This window comes from Erigeron canadensis, chromosome 4, assembly GCF_010389155.1.
Source record: "Erigeron canadensis isolate Cc75 chromosome 4, C_canadensis_v1, whole genome shotgun sequence".
NCBI classification, from domain to species: domain Eukaryota; kingdom Viridiplantae; phylum Streptophyta; class Magnoliopsida; order Asterales; family Asteraceae; genus Erigeron; species Erigeron canadensis.
The window spans coordinates 39296509-39310532 of NC_057764.1; the positions used below are offsets into that span (position 1 = coordinate 39296509).

The window sequence follows — 14024 nt, forward strand, 5'->3', positions numbered from 1 at the left end:
AAGGTGTGCTTTGACTCATCTCCAAAAGGGTCATGATACTTCTGATCGGTTTTAAGGGGGTTTTTTCCCTCTTACAATGGGTGATCTTAATCGCTTTGCGAGCAGATTAATCTTAAGACGACTCACTTTGTAAGCCCCTAGTCATAACGGGTGAATCTCCGTGGCTACTAGGGGGCTTATGCCAAGGATATAATTTGTGACCTCCATAAGTACTTGCCAATAAACCACCTATCCTTGATCTTGTCAAACTAATGCTCTATACTTGTAAGGAGCACTAGTATGAAAAACACTTGTCTATGACATACAATGTCAACAATATCCAATTCTCCCATGATCACGAGGACTTGTTTACAAGTTACCATAATAAGTAAATAGAATGTATTAAATAAATGAAATAATCTCTATTCACTCAGCTACAACTTTTACATAGTATGCCATCCCAATGTGATAACAAAAACATTGAACAGATTTTTGGTAAAATATATTGAAGAGAAAAAATAATAATAATAACAATCACTATACAAATCTAGTACAATAGACCTCCTGCTGATGTTTTACAATGTGTATCCGGATGATCCCCACGGTCAACATACATGTTCTAAGCAATTCAATCAAATGACTGTCCATTAATTTGATGGTGTCACTGCACTGATCATTGGCAGGCTGCTTGACCCCAGGACTCGAGAAACACAACTGCTGCAGCATAATGAGACAATGCACCCATAATCACGAAACAATGAAAGATTTGATGGCTATGACCAGCCAAATCAAACCAACCAGGCTTCCATCTTTCTGGGATTCGAGTAACATAAAACAGGGTACCAATCAAATAGGAGAGCGCCATAGCTGATTCATACACCAATGTCGCGTTTCTCTGTGGTTCATCCCAGTTCAAGATACAAGCATGAATTGAGGGAATTAACCCGAAAAGGCCCATTGACACAAAAAGGAAAGCACGAAAAGAACGGAATTTGCCACTTGAGAGTGCTGGGGATAATAAGGTTATAATAGTGAAAATGCCCATGACAGTGATCCCCCCTAGGTAGATAAATTGCCAGATGGGATCGCATTGGAAGATGTAGTAGATTGGTGGAAAAAAAGAGGTGATGATCATGACTGTGATGCCGACATAATCCAGTTGGAGAAGTTGAAGGTTTAATCGATGGGAGTGGCAGCCAAAGAGATGACAGGTGCTGCTGGACAACAGGCAGAACATTGCTCCACTCAAGAATACAAAGAATGGCCACCGTGTTGCTGCTATTAGTGGTGGAGCAATGTCTATATCAAGCGGTGTTCCGTGCTTTAAGTCTATGAGTCTTGGCGTTTCCTGTAATAGCTTCACACAATTAAAATTATCTCAATATAAAGTAACAGAGAACAGTATAGTGTGTTGACTTTTTCACTCAAATGGTTCTATTATTCCGATTAAAGTACAACAATCGGATAATATTTACGAAGGTTATAAATGTTTTGATCCATTGTTCATTTTATAAAGTGTATCTTTAAAGTATTTTTCACAACATTTGAAATACTCAGAAATATCTATTTTAGTGATAACAAGTCAAACACAGGAATGGTTTCAATGTCCATATAACTACTTACCATCATTGAATTATTCAAGGCATTTGCAGCAGGATTCAACGGGAACGACCTGCAAAATAGATAAAATTTAGAGACAGTTCATAATAGAAACTATTAAACAACTAAAAATCTTTAAGAGCTCTATAATTATTTGCAATCTAATGATCACTCAATGCTTTTACATTACAAGTCCGATATATCAAGTGAACGACACCACAATCACATTATCAATTTTTTACTCAAACTACGTAAGCATGATGAACAATGTAACCATCACTTCCCAACCACCCGTTCATTTTCAAGCGATTAATCTTGTAAAAAAAACCTCTTGAGACCATAGAAGGATAATACTTCATTATTGATTAAAACCTCACTTTCCTATACTAGTTTTGTAACTCTTGAGCCACAATTTGTGTTCTTACAAGCTGAAGTAAGCGCTGATCATTATATATTATATATCTTCTTTAATGAAAAGAAAAAACATCTATTGAAGAGTAGAGTAAATGTATCAAAGAAATGATGGAGTCTTTACATACCATGTTAATATATTAAGAAAATCTGAGACTTGAGGGACATGCATCATGTTTGAAATAGTTAACCCAACGAAAACAACAAATCCAATCAAGTGTCTGCACATGAAAAAGAACAATCAATACATTATTAGTAATAGTCGCAGCTTCATTCAAATAAGTAAACCTATTCAAGGTTTTGACAAACTGATTTTAAAAATATGCTGGTTATAACCTTCAATTCAAGAACGTAAATGCTCAATGTGATTTCTACTCTTACAGGTTATGCAGCCTCTCTAACTTACTTGATAGAGTAAAAGATAGCTTAAGGGCCTTCGCGGAATACATGGTATCTACATCACTACTCATAAGCTATGACTAACATAGTGAATTTGTAAAAACTACCGTTAAATTTTAGTTATTCTAAAGATCATTTCCACTAATTATCAAGTTATGCACCCTCTAAACTTATTTCATGGACATACTGATAGATTTAAGGAAAAATGTAACAGAAAATGTGACCAAAAAAAAAAATCTTGATAACATGAATGAAGCATTAACATAGTTGCATATGTACAGGACATAATGCTATTTTACTCTTTTGGGATGAAAGCTGATGATCAAAAAGGTATATTTTTTCTATTTGAAAACGACAAGTCATAAAGCATATGTTACAATTTTTAGTGCAGAAGAAATTAAGAATTCTAAAATTGCTCACAATTGCCAGCCAATTATTAAAGAAAAAAACTTGCTTTTGCAATAATTCAACCCCATAGTCTCAATTCCCCTCAAATGAGAATTATAATGAGAGTTGCACAAGTCTTTATGCACATTGTACAAAGCTTTTTGCCACACCAAACCCATTGAATCTTTTCATGTTATCAAACATGTCCCAACAAATTTTTTGACCATTTTCATATTCCCTAAACAGCTAATCCTCAAGAAGAATACAAACCTACAAACTATTCTTGTACAACAGCAACAAGATTCATAAATTATTCTTGTAAATCATTAATTAAACGTTTAATAAAATAAAGCTCAAAACATCAAAATTCCGTAATGAAAATCACAAAAAGGAATATATATATATATATATAAATGGTATTTTATATAGTAAACAGCAGTCTGTGAATTTTCTAACCATGAAACCACAACCTCTTATACATGCAATTTGGTCATCAGGGTTGTAATCAGCAAAATTCTATAAATTTCTAAACTTTCAACAAAATTAAGCTTAAAAACATCAGAGAATCATAATAAGAATTCAAACTTTGTAAGGATAAGAGAAACCCAAATTAAACTTCTAAAACCCCAGATAAAAAGTTCTAAACTTTCAAAAAAAAAAATTAAGCTCAAAACATCAAGAATCAAAATAATAAAGATTCGAACTTTATTAAATAGAGATATATAGAGATAAAAATACTTACGTCCATACATTGAGAGTTTCATTATGCCAATGAAATAAGCTGAAAAATGCTTGTTTAGGAGACCATTCAGCTCTATAGTAATTCAAAATAAACTCATTATCCTTCATATATTCTGGTAATTCTTCATATTTACATAATGGTTTATTCACATTTTGAGTCTTCTTTTCACAAAGATTTGATCTTTTTTGTGAATCTTGATCGCCAATTGCCCTGGATTTCCTCATTCTGACAACCCCTGCATTTTCTTTCATCTTTTTTGGATTTTAAGAAAAATTTAATTGGAAAATATAATCAAAAATCTTGAATTTAAATAATCAAATAATTTCAAAAATGGAATACTTTCCTCGATTTATAACAGCCCAAATTGAAAAAAGAATAAAACTTTTAATGTAAACTATCAAAAAGTTTACAAATGGAAGGTTTTCTTGAATTTGCAAAAGCCCAAATGAGAAAAGATTAAGGCTTTGACTTTAATTTATCAAGATTTTTCAAAATTGGAATAGTTTGATTTTTGAGTGTATTTGGGAATGTGAGGTTTTGGGGGTATTTAAGGAAGTTTTGGAACAACTGCTGACAGCAAACAACATTGAAGGCAACCAAGAAAACCAACTATAAAATTGAAGGCAAAATAAAATAATAGAAAATAAATAAAATATAATTTAGGAAGTTCAAATGTGTATAGTTGTAAAGTTTTTGTGTGATGACAATTATTTTGTGAGTGTTATTTTTTATTACAAGGATAGTTGGATGGATACCATACCATAGAAGTTATGTATAATTAGGTTATCAATAATATTTTTCAACATTGGCACCCACCTTTAGGGGTTGAAAGTCAACTTCATATCATTTAATCATATTTGTTAACTTTTTAAATGTTAAAGTAATTTGATTTGTTATAATATTATTATAATTCATAAAGATTGTATTATTTTATTTGGAAGAAAAAACGGCTAAAACTTTGAAATAAAAATGATTATTATATATGTATAACAAGAAATGCAGTTAATCCATTAAACAAGTTTTTACTTAAGATTTACTAATAATTTCAATAAGATGGAATTTTAAGCATATTTAGAAACAATGGGTTCGATCCTCATCCCATGCAAAGGTTGGAGGGTCTTTTATACCATTTAGGTAGAAACTGGAAGCAGCCTCTCTACTTAGGTAGAGGTAAGGTCTGCCTACATTTTAACCTCCCCATACACCGTCAAGGTATTGAAGCTCAAAACCCGCATAAGGCAGCACTGAGCAATTACTTACTTTTCTATGTAATAGAATTAAAATCAACGTGTTGATACATTAATTTACATACAAAACAAGGATGGTATTTGTATTAGAATTCGATAATATTACATTGCGTTGGATGGAAAATGATGAAGTCGCTAAATAGTAAAGACAATTAGTAAATTAAAATTTTGACTTGATAAGAAAAACAAGTTTGACTATATGGTAAGTAGCAACATGTGTGACTGTGTGTCTTAGACACATATCTTCAAAGTTCAAATGACCATAAATGAAAAACAAGTTGGTTGGGACTTGGGACTGTCCGCGTTTTTCACACTTCGTCTAAGGTATGATGTTTTGGGATTTCAATATCGATCTTATATGTTTGAAGGGACAAGACTATACTGTATTTTCATAACTTCATATCATAAAAAAATAAAAAAAAATAAAAAAAAACAACAACAACACTCAGTAATCGACATGACCACCCCTACACATAAGAAATGACATGTTTTATGTGAAGTTTTATAATATATAAAAGCCTATATAAAACTATCTCCAATAAGAAGTCCATACCCTTAGATGTCCATAGATATCCTCTACTATTGAAGTTTGTTCAAAAGGCGAGTGCCCGATCGAATTGATCGGGTTATGTAGGAACAAGGTTCAAGTCTACCGCTAAAGATTTTTTGTATATGTCCTTACCTAAAGGTATGTCTTTCACTTGTCTTAAACTAAAGATTTTTTGGTATATGTGACTTTTTGATTTATGTAAGGATATATAAGGATTTTTGTATAGTTTTAGGTAAAATTAAAAGATTTTAAAATTTTATAAGGATCTTAAAAGATTTGGAAGGATGTGATATGACAGCTGAAGGACATTAGGCGTCTTTAACACTTAACACTGAAAATAGCCTAAGTAGAAACAAGAAGACCCTCCCAATATACATAAAAAAAGTTACAAACTCATGCTTATGGTCACATTTTCACACAAAGTTTGATAGTAACTTGTGGGCATAAATTGGTTGACCATTATTTAATGTCCATTGGAATGAAATTTGGATTTAGAAGTTGACCTAATTCTAATTCTGAAAAATTGGACTTGCTGTCACCGGAATTAAATCATAGGTTGAGAATCTTAGGTTTGAATTTTACACGTAATTAATGTACTTAATAATCATAAAACATATCAATAATTAATAAATAGTAATATAAATGCTATACCTTTTATATTTCTTTGTTTAAGTCAATGACTACGAGAGAAAGGAAACCCAATGTGTAGGTGAGTGATAGATGACCTATCTTTTATCATTTGGTTTTAATCTCCACCACTTCTTGGTTTCCCTCAAGAAACCTCAAAAGTTCTTAGCTTGTAAAATGTAAACCTTCTAGCAATCTCTTTTTCCAGCGTGTCCTTTTGAAAGCAATTTATCAACCTTAAGGTAAGAAAGAACATGACCATTTACATCTCATATCGACCCTTGGATAAAAGCATGACGATTTACGTCTCACCTTACTACACCATCTACAGAATAAGTCTCGCTTGTCATCTATCAAACTCTTCCTCATTCAAGGTTGAACAATTAAACTATAACTTATCAAAATATAAAATGCTCAAAAGCACAACAAATGTATAAAGTACAAGTCATTATTATTAGTAGCTTTATTCCTCGAATATTTGGTCATTCTCGCTTCCAAAAAGCAGTCCAGCTTCTGTACATTATAACTTTTAAGTGGTATAAACTTGTTGAATTTGCACAAAAAGAACAAGATGAACACATCAGCCGAACATTGTGCTTCTTTATTCTTTGAGAACTCCAAGTTTTCCCAATGACCCACGAATGTCGGCAACGCTAAACTGTTCGGGAGTCTGAATAACATTAGGGCTGTCTGTGGGAAACACATCGGAAAGTGGGTAGACTCTGTTAGCATGAAGCTGGTTGCTAGCATTGGCACCAACTCCCTTTAGTATAACAGATTTATGAACACCGCCAAGAAAACCTTCATAATCAGTGTCGCCACTTTCGCCAATGAAAACCACTACTTTTGATAAATCCATACCCCATCGGAGATATAAGTACCTGAAAAAATATCGTGTCACACAATATTACTAAAACAACAATCTGTTTAAGGGGAGATTCATAATTTTAACCACTGTGTGTGGCTTTCCGTTAAAACTAACCATTGTTATTGTAACATGTACCCAAAAGAAATATGATGAATCAAATGCAAAACAGAATCACCATCAAATGCAATGGAGACATAAATGCAAAAAGGATCCTCTTATCACAAATTGTAAAGATGAAACTAGTCTTCAGATTTTCTGTGCAAAATTACTCATCAGAAGGCGTGAATTGTTTATTTCCTTTTCTGTGTAAATCCACCACCATGGTGGCCTAGTTGTGAACATCATGTCATCTTTTCAAGAAGTTTGCAAAACTCACTAGGTATAATCTTTGGGGTGGACAGAGAAGGGTTGGAAAACGGCCACAGAACACTCCAGTCGGGCCGCGTACATTTGATTCAAAAATATCGCCCTCCCGGGCTAACCCAAACACAGAAAACCTCATTCGTTTACTGTTTACATACTTTGGCGGTTCCTACCAACTGTTAAAGTATCACTACCTGTTAAAAGCGTGAAAGTGCTCATACAAGCCGTGTGACAGTGGTAACAGAATAGCATATAAAATTTGTCCTTAATTGATATACCAGCGGTGTCAACGTTTAATGGTCATTTAGATATATAAAATCTTTTATTATTCTGGTGAATGCCTATTATACCCTTCATAAATAATGAAAAAATATAGAATAATTTGTGTTGGTAAACAGTAAACACCTAACTGTAGATCAAAGATTATACAAGAGAATACGATATATGTTGGTTTTCCTTTCTATTTATAGTTTTCTTCATATCCACGCGGTGGTGGGATGAGACTTTATGGCTGCTAGAGTTGAGAAAATGGTCAAACAACCAAACTTAGTCCCATGACCTGGCCCTTATCCGGTTCCGCGATCCGGTATTCATTGCATGGACTGGTCAAGCACTACTTATGTCATAACAAAAGTATTATATAGTAATAACTAAAAGCATAAAGCTATTACTAAAATCAACTTACCAAAACTTCTTTAAAAGAGAAAGATAAGACCACTAGATCCAAACAGGCGTAAGGTTTTGGGTTAGTTAAAGCAAGTTAAGGCCCAATAAGTTAACACACTCAAACCAGGCCTCCAAGAGAGTGTCCTTCTGCATCTCTATAGGCTAGCAAGGTTTATCTAAGTATATAGATTGAGGTGCACTCTCAATATAATCTTGCTATTCCCATAAATCATCTAAGCATATAGAGAAAAATAAATTTACAAAACAGATAAGCACCTGAGGGCTTGGGAACGAGAAGCCAACACTGGAATAACATTTATCTTCCTCCCATTTTGGCAGTAAATAACATGACAACGAAGAGCTTGAATTCTCATCATCTTCCGAAGTTCCTTTGCAGGAGGAACCTACAACCATAAAGTAAAATAAGAAATCGCAGTTCTTTAAAATCAACCAATTTTGACCAAAATTGCCACCCTTGGTAATAGATATACTTACAAGTGCTGGATTGTGAACATTGAAAGCATAACAATAGTCAGTTGAAACAGATTCGTCTTCTGTAACAACATGTTCCTGTTTTTTATTCTCAGCTTTCTTGTCAATTATGGAAGAAGCCCATCGGACTAAAGTCTTCCTGAGCCCTTCGCCGCCCCACCGGTATTCAATATGAGAATGGTAATACAAGTCAAATACAAAGGGATTATCTTCTGAATGCGAAGATGTGTAATAAAGATCGGCACCACTATTGCAAATAAAAGCATCAAAATCAGAAGGATTAATTCCTTTTGAGACCAATAACGAATGGACTTCAGCCATCTGTAAAGATGTCGCCAATATAAATCCAATCAAACCTTCATTTTTCTCCTTAGCTACAGCCTCGAAAATCGTTATAACATTTTCGGAAAGTCCGTTGATATTATCATCATCAATTGCAACTACAAAGATATGCTTGCGTCTTCTCAATGCAGGGAACTTAGCTTGGTCGGGTTTTTCTACAGACGTGGTCCTTGAAGCACCTTTCATCATACCCTTTGAAATCGACATAACAGCATTCTCAAGTTTACTCTTTCTATCTTCAGAGTCAAACGGGCTATCAGAATATCCCTTATCACCATCCATTGAAAACTTCAAGTTCAGAGATATATCCTGCATATCTCTTAAAGAATCACTAGGTGATTCGGGTTCTGAATTATCATCATCGTCATCATCGTTTTTTAACCACCCCGGTTGCCTCGGTTTGCAACTTGCAATCCGTGAAAGATAAGTTTTACAATGTTCGGTCCATGAAAACAAGTGAATGTTTCTCAGCCCGTTTGACCTGCATTTTGACCAAAGTTGCTTATCTGCCACGAGCTTTAACAAGGCATCGGCAACTGACTGCTGATCATGGGGATCAACAAGTAAGCCATTGTCAAGTACCTGAAGTGGTAACACAGTCACTTTGCAGGTTGAATTAATTCTCTCATAAAACATTATTTGTAAACCACATACAACTTACACGATGTATATCTACAGGACCTCCATTTTTTGTGGCAACCATTGGTAGCCCATGGGCTGCAGCCTGATCCATCACATTGAGTAATATAGTAAACTTATAGTAAAATAAAACAAAAACTTGAGAATCTAATCTCTAAAGATATCAAATAATAACCTCAATTAAAGTGAGTCCAAATGGCTCTATAAATGCCGGATTGATGAAAACGCCCTGCCAAGAAATGTAAAAGCAAGATGAGCATATCTCAAAACGTTTAGGTATTGGTTATCATACCATATTACTCATATATCTGTATATTGTATAACTTACCTTCGTCCTTGCGGCTAAACTGTAGATATCAGGTACCTCATTCTGCTTATGATGTTTAGGATATGCCACTTGACCATAAAGATCATACTTATCAATCATCTTAATGATTGAAAGAAGCATGGAAGCACTGGTGCTTGACATTTCGTCAATGTTATCTCGGTTACCCATTATCAAAGTCTGTAAGATACAATTAAAAGTTAAACCCTAAAGACTAAAATAGCAGTAAAATCCCAAAATTATGTAGCCCAGACATACAAGATTGGCAAGCTCCCGTAATGGACGACATTCACCAAATGCTTTTACTAAAGTTGCAAGGTTCTTTTTAGGGTCAGGCCTAGCGAGTGCAAGTATCATAGGCTTACGTGGGTTAGTAAAGAACCGCATTATCTGCACCACAAGAAGGTTAAGAATTTCATGAATTAATAACAAGGTATCCTGATGAAGAAAAAAAAAAAGAATCAGCCTTCCATGAGATATGGCATTAACCTCAGCCCAGATAGGTGGGTCTGGAGAAGCCTGGCGATCTTCTGTTCCTTCGGTTTCACCATCCATATCACCATCATGTGGAATAATATGATTAAACTCCATTCCGGGAGGAATTACCTGCCAGCAATTGTAGCGGTTAGTTATGCTCAGACAGTATTAAGTATAAAGATGGTGAAGTTGAACTTTTGACAAGCGTAGGAAGGGCTAAAAGGTGGTGAAATGGGTTGATAGAGCTGGTTGTGTAACATGTCAAAATGGGCTTAGGTCAACACATGGTCAAAAAGAGCCAGATTGACCAGAACCACTTTTTCCCGGAAATTTTGAAACTTTTATAAAAAAAATTAATATTATTTCGAAAAAACTTAATCTCTCTGATAAACTACTTCAGATGGTCTATGCATCAAAACTACACATTTAAGGTGTTGGGTGACTTCCAATCTATTTTGACACATTTGACCAAGCTACGTGTTAATCTATTTTTACTTTACCCATTAAAGATAACACAAAACCCAATTAAACCCATTCATGAATAAATGGGTCGAATTTCCGGCTCTAACAGTAGCACACAACTAAATGATGGTGGACTTTACAAGTTGAAGCAATATGATGCATATGTAACCGCTAACAGCAGTGAGCAAATATGTGTATATAGTAGGCACGAAGAGGAAAATAGAATCTGGATAAATAGAAGCAATGCTTGGCACTTACAACCATGCGAGGCATGAACCTTCCATAACAGCTCACGTTGCGCCTGATCCTAGCTCGAAGTTTACGTTCTAGAACCGGGTCAAAACCGTTATATAAGCGCCACTGTTCCTCTATTTCTTGTCTGGTACTGGTTATGACTACCTCAGAGGCATCAAGAGTCAGCTCCTCAGCCTCTATCCTACGCATTATTTTATATGTATCATTTATTTCATCTTTAGATAATCTCCCTTGTCTTAATAGTTGTTCCAATTTATCTCGCCCAAGAGAGTGACCAGTGAAGAGCATAGGTACATTTAGAGCACCGGAAAGAAGAGCAGCAGAGTCACCAGCATCTGCATAATGACCATGGATAGCCACGGGCCAAACAGGTCGCCCACCACCAACTTGCTCACCCAAAACTTTGGACATCTGGATTATATGACCAAGTGCACCATCAACAAATTCAGGTATATGAGGCCATAGGGACTCTTTGGGGATATATTTATCTTTTGGACCAAATGGAATACGGATGATATATGCACCACTACTCTCTCCCATTTCATCTGACAAACCATCAGAATTATGTGGAGAGAGCATCTCTGTTGGTTCACCATAACTCCAGTCTACTTCTGGAGATGCTACTTGTCTAGTAAATAAATCGACTCGATAGACACCTGGCATCGAAGCTAAAGCCCTGGCAAGTTCCACAACATACTTAACCTGGAAGATGGCAAGAAAAAAATAAAAATTGATGTGTATTGTCACAAAAAAGTCGAGGTGGGTTCTTTGGCGAATCGGGTTACAAGTCAAAATTTTATTTTTCGGGTCAGGTCAGGCTGAGCAAAAACAACTTTAATCCAATTTTTTAAATGTTTATAAAATTTTCATAGAATATGATAATGATGTAATTTATGTGATAAAAACGATATTAAGAGGATTCAAATTTGTGCAATAAAATAACACTTTGGTTGACCTTTAACCCTTTGACGGTTTGACCCATTATCCCACATTTTAGCTATTTTTTAAAAAGAATTATTAAAGTTAGAACACGTCACGAATCAACCCCTTTTTAAGTAAATTGGTTAAAACTGCCACCTCTTAAACAAATCTAGGAAAAGCAATTTCTATAATACTAGAATTACTCCAAATCAACAAGAAGAGCAAAAGCTAGACAAAGATAATTACAAAATCATAAAGTCCACCAGTATAAACATACCTGACCACCGGTATCAGAATCACGACCCAGCTCCATATTTTCACCACGTATTAAACCGTGAAGACTGTAAAAGTTGTTGGTTCAAGGAATTATATATATTTTCAGCAAAGCTAGCAACGGGAAGTGCAGGATATAAAGCATTATTTGATATAATTTCCGCTCACTATCTAACATTCTAACATGTGGCGCGCTGATAGAAATCTATAATCATTATATACAGACTTCATTGAAATTCTATTATAACAATGTGGGACTTGTAGTGATGCCCTACAATTCTTTTTCTTTACAAAAAGTTCTATGCAATATATGTACCATACTCTCGCAACAATTTTGGCAAAATATTCTGGAAGTGTGGAAACACGAAACAGTACAATGTCTTAATGCTACAATTGCATGCATAAACAACGATAATATTCTTGATCATTTCAAATTCAATGCCCATAGTTAAAATATTATCTGGTTATTTAGAATTATGAATTTACTCAAGATTTGACGTTAACAAAGGATATACCCTACCTTATCAGTACAAGGTACAGTTTTTTCCCCTTCTGTTGATTAGCCCAAGCCTCCATTGCATCCGCTGAGCTAACTCTGGGCAAACGACCTTTGTGACCATCACCGTGAGCACTTACATCACTGACAGTGTCTCCTTTCTCCCCCTCTGATAGATCTTCTGACATATCAGCCACAGCTTCCCTCCGACCCCGTTCGCGCTCAAGGCGACGTTTGGTCAATCTTTGTGCTTCCTCACCCTCAAGCTAGCAAACAAAACGGGAAGCACCTTAACGTAAGTAAAATGCAATAGCATACAGCATATACATAAAGGTACACGGTAGGGAGGGCGAACCACACCATCCCCATCCCCATGGTGCTCCTCATCATGTTACCATGCCCTGTGGGGTTTTTTAATTAACTAAAATTAAATTGTGGTCCTCACCATGGAAAAAACTGTTTACTCTAGTGCTGATGTGACCAGTCTTTGCGTGATCACCTCAGGGTGATTACGCCAAGCTCTCTAATAATTGATACGGAGTAAGATATATAACTACAAATGGTGATTCCCATACACTAGTAAGTATAAAGTGATTACTGCTACAAGCATACCGGTTGTTTAAAGGCACCACCTTTTAAAATACTTTATCAACTTTGAATCGCCTATTCAACAGGCGGCAAAACGACAACGATATACATTTCAAAATCCATGTTCTAACATGATTATCCTTAACATATTGTTCATGAAAAAGGTTAATCAATCCAAGCTTCAAAGTTCAAATTAACCTTTTTTTTTTTAATAAACAAAGTTTAGTCCAAAAAATCAACACAAACAGACATTGTACTACATAAAATTTCCTTCAATACTATTAAATACAAGTTTTTAAAAAAAGACCAATATTACTATATTAGTATATAGTAAAATAAAAATTACCATAAATTATTATAAACGAAAATATTTAAAAGGAAAAAGAAAAAAACCTGTTTTTTCTGTCTGGCCAAATTCCAAATCCTCCAACACATGTTCTCAAGCCTAGTATTTCTCTCTTGAGGGCTCCTTGTTGCTTGTGCCTGTATCAATCCACACACACACACACATACATATAGATACAGATCAATATATACATGTACAGAATGATTAACGAAAAAAGATGAAAAAAGGAAGAAACTTTGCCTTGACCCAAGAACGATGAAGATCAGTTTCATCAAAACCAATAACATTATCAACAAAATAACGAGTAGGACTAAACCTCCCTCTTTCACGAAGAAGCAAAGATGATTTTGCATCGTCAAGTCCAGGACCCACATCCAGAATTGCTTCCAAGTAACTGTTTATCCAGTCATTACCCGCCATTGCGGTGTTTCTCTGTGTGTGTTTAAGTGTGTGTGAAGAAAGATGATTTGAATGAATGGGGGGTGGTGAATGTGAATGTGAATGATGTGTGACGTTGGGGGAAGATGAGAGAGGGACAGGGGATCTGGTTACACGCGGCAGGGGGAGAAA

The 14024-nt window shown here is 35.0% G+C and overlaps 2 protein-coding genes across 3 annotated transcripts; both read right to left on the reverse strand.

The window, feature by feature from the left end:
* Positions 1 to 381: 381 nt before the first annotated feature.
* LOC122595892 (heptahelical transmembrane protein 1-like) lies at positions 382 to 4102 on the reverse strand. Of its 2 annotated transcripts, none has more exons than XM_043768364.1 (4): positions 3518 to 4102; positions 2118 to 2210; positions 1603 to 1651; positions 382 to 1336 (listed from the first exon to the last, which is right to left on the reverse strand). In XM_043768364.1, exons 1-4 carry the CDS (start codon positions 3766 to 3768, stop codon positions 653 to 655), a joined length of 1077 nt encoding a protein of 358 aa, XP_043624299.1. In that variant the 5' UTR covers positions 3769 to 4102; the 3' UTR covers positions 382 to 652. The 2 variants fall into 2 exon arrangements, with proteins under 2 accessions (XP_043624299.1, XP_043624300.1); XM_043768365.1 differs by having other exon boundaries at positions 382 to 1327; positions 3518 to 4100.
* Positions 4103 to 6309: 2207 nt separating this feature from the next.
* Positions 6310 to 14024, reverse strand: LOC122595990 (probable sucrose-phosphate synthase 1). Its single transcript, XM_043768483.1, has 13 exons — positions 13695 to 14024; positions 13502 to 13591; positions 12545 to 12786; positions 12029 to 12092; positions 10834 to 11532; positions 10126 to 10242; positions 9895 to 10026; positions 9640 to 9816; positions 9487 to 9540; positions 9334 to 9396; positions 8334 to 9254; positions 8115 to 8242; positions 6310 to 6822 (listed from the first exon to the last, which is right to left on the reverse strand). The coding sequence occupies exons 1-13, from the start codon at positions 13872 to 13874 to the stop codon at positions 6543 to 6545; spliced, it is 3147 nt and encodes a 1048-aa protein (XP_043624418.1). The 5' UTR covers positions 13875 to 14024; the 3' UTR covers positions 6310 to 6542.